The following is a 7,362-nucleotide window of genomic DNA, read 5'->3' as shown; positions in this document are numbered from 1 at the left end:
CACACACACACACACACAAACAGACGAGCAGTGCTCACAAGTAGCCGCCGCATGCCCCTCCGTCCGTCACAGTCACGCTTTCGTCCCTTTCCCCCTTCGCGGTCCACATTCAACAGGCTATTTTTATACCCGTCTACACATGTACACAACAGTATCATCGTTCAATTTTTTGTTTTTCCACAAGCACATGATGCGGCTTGTCGTATCCGTGCCCGATGGTCGTCCGTCCTACCGTTGAACGCGGTCCCCGTCACTTCTGTCCTTTTTACCCCTACACCTTAGCCATAAGCAACGGCCAAATAAAAAAAACCCGGTAGTAGTAGTAGCCTTTGCAAGACACCGGTGTGCCAGTGCAATGGACACGGACGAATTCATAGCCGCCGACAGTTTCGTCTCTATGGCAAAGGACACGACTTTCAAGTGAGTACCACTACCACCGCAGCTATGGCTGCCTATTATATTGATCAGACCCCTATTGTAATAATTATACTAATTTTAATCATTGTTGCAATGGTCACCATCCCTTTGTGTGCCAATAAAGTAAAAACCGTCGTTCTTGTTTGTTAATCTCGTGCAATCTACAACGATGGATGTTTACAGCGATCCGAATTTCTTTGAAACTACCGTGGAACCGCTGCTGGTGGCAGGTCGCGAAGGTGACCTCTGTGAATGGCTGAAAAAAATCGGTCTTATTGCCAAGGAGCAAAAATGCCCCAACAACGAGTGCCTGACTACTGACAAAATGCAATGGCACCGCGCTCGTGTCGTCGACAAGTACAACTGGGTGTGTTTGGAATGCAAGAAGAAGGTACCGGCTAGACACGCTTCATTCTTCTCGGATTTCAAGTGCGAACTAGGCTATGCGCTTAAAGTAATTGACGGTACGTTACTACTAACAATTATTTTTGAGTCGATAAAAGTAATACAATACTTTTTACCATTCGTATAGGTTGGTGTAGGAATTTACCTCTTAGCGATGTCGGTGGCGAGGGACGTACTAAAGCGAACGTAGCCAAACGAATATATAACGGATGTGTTCAAGTAGCAGAGTGGTACTTAAAAACAAAGGTCGGTGAATTCAAACTCGGCGGAACTGATATCGTAGTTATTGTAGATGTTTTCCCAGGTGGTAATATGAGCCTAAACACACCAACAACTTCACATAATAATAATTTTTCTAAAAGAGTATTGTGTATTGCCGACACTGCACACGTACCAGTTCGAGTTTGGGCTCACCTACTAGAAGGATCTAATAAGGTAAACATTAACGTGGAACATTCTCATTTACCAGTGGTTTTTTTTTAACCCACCCAGCTAAATATTTAATCAAAAATATGGGGTCATGTATACCCAAAAAACCTAACTGGACAGGTTTAAAAATTAAAAATAAGTTTTTGCTATCTTAAAATCTTGCAATCTGAAAAATTTAGTTGCACGAGATAAGCCACATTGGTATGGTTCCAACTTGAAAAATATACCTCATTTAGTAATAAACATATTTCTGTTATAGGAAAACTATAAGATTGTTGAAATGGTTAAAAGTCATGTAATGCCTGGTTCAACCATTGTAACAAATGAAATGCTCTATCCGTTATTACGAAACTTACCTGGAATCGGAGAGGTGATCAGTACAGAAGCGTTAATCAATTTAGACATCAACCATGACCAGAAATCTTTAAAAAATTTAGGTAAAGTTTTGTTTTTTAGTTACACATGTATTATGGTTTAGTTAACTTATAAATTATTATTGTAGAAACAATCTGGGCTACTACTGTGGACGCATGTATTCAATTACAAGACATGTCTACAACACACGCTGAACAACATTTATGTGAGTTGCAGTGGAGACAAATGTACGGTTTCATAGCCTTTCCTTCTATTATTCAACAAATTGTCGAATACACTGCACATCACAACCCATTACGTACGCCTTTACCAAGCATATGGCCTTCTAATTGATAGACACAAGTACAAATTTTAGTTAATATAATTCCCACCGCTTAATTTTTACATAGTTTTTGTAAAGTGTTGCCAATTAATTTTATTATTAAGTTTTATTGGGTCAGAAATTGTATTGTGTTCATTCACAATGTTAATTTGAAAAATGTTTTATAGTTGATTATTTGCATGATTGTATAAATATTAAATAGACTAATATAGTTGACAAATTTTTAAGAAAAAAATAGTCAACAGGAAAAAATAACACATGGCAAAATATGATTGTAGATTTGGTTCAAGGTTTTATTTTATAATTTATAAATCCCACAAATTGTTCTTGGGAGTAAAACAAAATGAGACTCGATTATGTTTACTAGTTTTAAAGGTTAATTCTCCAGCTCTCGGCATCTAGTTTACATGTTTGACTGAAAATAGTAGTGATTTTTATGTTTAAGACGATAATAATTTTTTAGTTATTTTAATTGTTGTTAATCATAGCCTGATTTAGCTTGTTATTCTAACTAAGTACATGAATTCATAATTCATTCTAGTTAGTTCTTTTAGAAAGCTTTTTTTTTTTAAGAAAGTCATAATTAATTTCTTAGTTTTAATTTGAACATTAATTCTTCATTATTTCTTACTAAATTTTAAAAAAAATTTCAATTCCAATTTATTACAAGGAGTATAAGTATAAACTTTGTCCTAATAAGATCTTTTGCTTTTATCGGTATTTAAAAAAAAAAATAATAATATTTTAACACTGCTTATCGTTTATGAATTACTTTTCATTGAAAAGTCAAAAATAGTTTTGTGTATTTAAAATTTGAGCTTCTAATTATTTACTACAAAAATAAAATAATGTGATTTAAAATACACCAAAAAGGTTTAGCGATAACTAATAAATATAGTTACTTTTTTATAAATGTTAAAAAAGTCTCGTATAATTAGTTCATACATTTTTTTTTATGTGTTACCACAGCATTAATTAAATTTAATATTATATATTTTATTTTTTTACGGATATAATTGGATGTCAATATAAAATATACACACACACACATATGTGTGTAAATATATAAACTTGTGTGTGTGTGTATATATTTATACATGTGATAAATACCAGTAATACTTAATCTCACTGCCAATATAAATATTTATCCTTGACCCTTGTGGTAATTGTTATGTAAATCCAAGTAATGAACGAATACTGTCGATGACTGGTTCATAAACCCTATGTAGATAGGATTCTGTTATTTTATTTTTAAAAACTAGGTGCCATTTGCATTAAGTTTACACTAAGGTAGATTGTGTTATGTCAAAGCAATAAATATATACTTATGTCAAAAAAAGTACAGGGTAGGAGTATAGTTAGATCCAAAAAACCGTCAGCTCCCGTAATGATTGTTCTTGAGTTTAGTATTGTGCTCATTATTTCAAAATAAAAGTATATTTGTACGTACTGAATAAGTAATAGATAGATACATATATCAGGATTGTATTACTTTATTTAAAGGGCCTGAGCAGTATACTTATGGTTTATAGTTACTTCATTTTTTTTATAAAAATATTTTACATCACACATTATGTTAGTTATATTATGAATAGTATTTATATAGAAGTAAATCAAATGTTTTGATTTATCATAACTGATTATTTATAATAATTGTTTTATGTTTGTCTATGTAAAACTCGTTTTATCTTTTAAACTCACAATCTAGTGTGATATTAATTATTAACAATAATTAAATAAACACGAAAAGATAATGGTTAGGTAAATTATACAATGTATGATAATCCGAATTTAATTTGTGGTTTATCCGCTAAACATCAAATAAAGTTTAATATATTAGCTATTAAATGTTTTTGTTTGTTGCTAAATTGAATTACTTTTTAATGTATGTCTAAATACAACACATTTTTGCTACTAAATTGTATTTATGACAATAATAAAAGTGCCTTACATTAAATTTTATGAGATTATCGAACTCAAAAGTTCAAAATATTTTAAACTTATTTTGTTTTTAATTATAACGTAACTAATAAACATAACTGTAAGTGCTTTGAATATTTTTCCCTGTTTGCTACACACATTTTATATTGTTCATTATTATTTCATTACTGTGTATCATCTTCTAGATTTAATGTTCAATATTTGCGTTGTGCTGTTATTTATTTCTAATTATAAGTTCTATTTTTTTTTCTTTTAATTATTATATAAATTATATATTTGGAGAATACTATTGTAAAAAAGTTTGTACTTTACTTATCAATGTTTATTAGACTTATCTTATGCCAAAGGATTTAATGTTTATAGTCTTGTAATTTCTCATTATGTTAAACAAACTCAAATCTATAATTTATCTTATTCCTGTGTAAACGATTAAAATAGTTTTCTTTTTGATAGTACAAATGTTGTTTTTGTTACCGTTATTTGTACTTTGTTAAAAATGGAAACAATTCTTATATTTGTACATTATAATATTAATTACAGTAGCTCGTTCCTACTTTTTTTTCATTCTCTTTCTTTTTTCATGTAATGTTAATAATTTAAATTGTAACTTCTACTCTTTAGTTCATTGTATCTTCCATAATTTATTTTTTTTATTTTATGAATTAATTTAGGTTTTTTTTAAAATTATTATTTGCGTTCATTTAAATATTATATTACTAATATTATTTTTGAGACTTAGTATGTTAAGGTTTTAAAAATTGTTATAATTAGTTTATTCAAAACATAGTATAATTTAAAAAACTCAATATCTTCCTGCAATAAGTTTTCTATTTAAGTGACTATCATTTTTATTATATACAATTTTTATGTTACGTACAATTAAAAACTTGACTGTTAAATTTAAAATATGTTTAAGTATTTTAAATATTTTTTAGAACTTAAGTTTATGTGTTTTAAACAGGTTTATAAAATTGTTTTATTAAATAATTTTAGTAACTGCGTAACCTAATTGTATTTTTGGTTGTCTACTATATAAACCTATGATTATTATATATTAAAATTAGCGCTTTAAGCGCTCACGTTTTTAATAGTTACATCATGGCTCACGTGGCGGTATTGGTATCTCTCAATTGTTTAAAACTATTTTGCAAAGATTCTTGTTACTAGAGAATACTTGACAGTCTTGCCGGGCTGATTTCATTCATTTAGATTTGGCGTTTTCTTAAAAAAAAAATACAGTGTTGTAAATGTTGCTTACACATGTGCTCGAAGATCGACGTTTATCAGAATTCTTTTACATAGGAACAAATTACATACATTGATACAAAACAATTTTAACTACACGTTGGGGTCGATTTACTTCTGTTTAGTATGCATAGATAATTTAAAAAAAAAAAACTTAATTGAAAAGTAGCAACAGTAACTTTTAATAATGCTATATTTTTAAAAGTTCTCTTAACAGTTATATTATAAAAGTTATTCACATGTTCTTTTATTCTAAAAAATAACAGAATTATTACTTTATTTTTTTAAATATAAGTTTACTGTTAATACTTCACATATAAGTGTGTGTGTTAGTTTTTTTGATAGAATTAACGCATTTCATTTTATTAACATATTTTTATATTTGTTTTTTAGTCTTTTTTTTCTAAGACTCATAAAAAAATCACAGGATTAAAGTAATTTAAAAAACTAACGTACCAACATAGATGATGTTAAAATCTTTATGCTGACAAAGTTTGGTTTTTGTTCGAACACTGTTGCCCAAATGAGAGCTATTCTCCTGAGACGTTTTAAGGCCACAAAAACAGGTGTACGGTGTCCTAAAGTTTAAAAATTTACATCATCTGACTAGAATCTTGCCTGAACTATTACACGTTACATTAAGACACGGTAATAATATTATGTCATAATCTGAATTTATAACGTTTTAACTGTGGGTTTATAGGAGTATCGCTAAACTGTAAAATATGCAAAACTGGTTATATCGAATTGTCTAAATGATTCATTTTCAACATTTCGTTCTATGAAATTTTCATTTGAACCATATAATTATTATGCATACTAATCTTAGTGTTCTTTACAGCTTCCCAATCTTATGGAAAGTTTGAATAATAATTAATTATTTAATATACCTACAAACCAGTTTTACCAGTGATACCAGATTTTATCAACAAAGATATCGTGTAAATTCTATTTTTAAACCAATATTATACATTTTGTCGCCGACCCTGATTTAGTGAACAAAATAGAGTCGAGTTATTTAATTATGAAATACTTAGGCACTGAAATACATAATAAAAGTACTTGGATTCATTTCTGAATTCTGAATAATTAAAAATAAATTATAAGAATATAGATTGGAAAGGATATTATACATATTCTTTGGAACATGGCCGTATTCACGGGGGGGGGGGTCCGGGTTCAATGATGTAAAAAAAGAAAAATATTTTGATGTAAGTTTTCTTTTAACTTTAAAGCCTAAAATAGAATTACATAATAATAAATACGTGATATTATCGTTATCGCCTGCTTATGGACACGCCAATGAAACAAACCAGACATATTAAAAAATGTTTTTTCAATTATTTTATTTTAAATTTAAATAGTAAGAATTTTACTGAGCAGAGAAACTTAGTACAATTATTTCGTCTGTAGTTAATTCCGGACCCTTACAGCTGTATACAAATCAATTATTATAATATTTAAAATAAATTACTACATGTTTTGCTTACCGGTTACTTCGTATTAAGGATTGTATACTCGTTTCCAAACCACCTATGAGGTAGAGTATTTGGCTCGTTTTTTTTAATGTGGTATCTCCATCTACGATGATGCTCAAATTGTATTTACTGTACAACCACCAGAAATGTGTGGTGGGTCGTTTCAAGTAATTGTGAACTTACGCATAGATGTCGATCCGGGCATAACTTAAGACTAACTTAATGACTAAAATATCCCGGTATCGACAGACTGGGCGGCCACGCAACAGACAATGGTGGACTTACGCATCAAAGTCGATCCGGGCATAACTTATGACTAACTTAATGACTAACTTATGACTAACTTAACGAATAAAATATCCCGGTATCGACAGACTTTGCGTATAAGAGAGTACGAAGGAGGTTATCCAGTAGGATCACGGGATAGATATTGGTAATTTGATTTACAAAAAAATCTTGTTGGTGTACAAAATGCTGTGACTGGACACAAATTTTAAAGTAATTAATTTTTACTGAGCAGAAAATGTGAGAGGTTTATGAACTTTAACGAGAACGATCACAACGCGAAAGTTAGAAGTTACAAACGAAAAAATTGTTAAAGTAGTTTAGTTTAATTATCTGAAATGACAATAGTGCTAAAATGTGTAAATTTACTTAAATAAAAAAATTATAATTGTGCGGTTGTCCAAAATAATTTATAAAGGGAGTATTGAGAGTAAAATAGCATCATCGCACATAGACCTAATCCAC

At 29.6% G+C, this 7,362-nt stretch overlaps 1 protein-coding gene across 1 annotated transcript; it reads left to right on the top strand.

The window, feature by feature from the left end:
* Nucleotides 1-22: 22 nt before the first annotated feature.
* LOC126838264 (uncharacterized) lies at nt 23-2,515 on the top strand. Its single transcript, XM_050572560.1, has 5 exons — nt 23-420; nt 601-881; nt 950-1,257; nt 1,511-1,688; nt 1,754-2,515. The coding sequence occupies exons 1-5, from the start codon at nt 356-358 to the stop codon at nt 1,957-1,959; spliced, it is 1,038 nt and encodes a 345-aa protein (XP_050428517.1). The 5' UTR covers nt 23-355; the 3' UTR covers nt 1,960-2,515.
* The last annotated feature ends 4,847 nt before the right edge of the window (nt 2,516-7,362 follow it).

Source organism: Adelges cooleyi, unplaced genomic scaffold (genome assembly GCF_023614345.1).
Source record: "Adelges cooleyi isolate 19-005CV unplaced genomic scaffold, UGA_ACOO_1.1 ACOO_flye_CR_arks_rails_tigmint_CR_PRNA_108, whole genome shotgun sequence".
NCBI lineage: Eukaryota > Metazoa > Arthropoda > Insecta > Hemiptera > Adelgidae > Adelges > Adelges cooleyi.
Note: the sequence above shows the minus strand (reverse complement) of the source record. Positions and strands in the feature narration are given on the sequence as shown.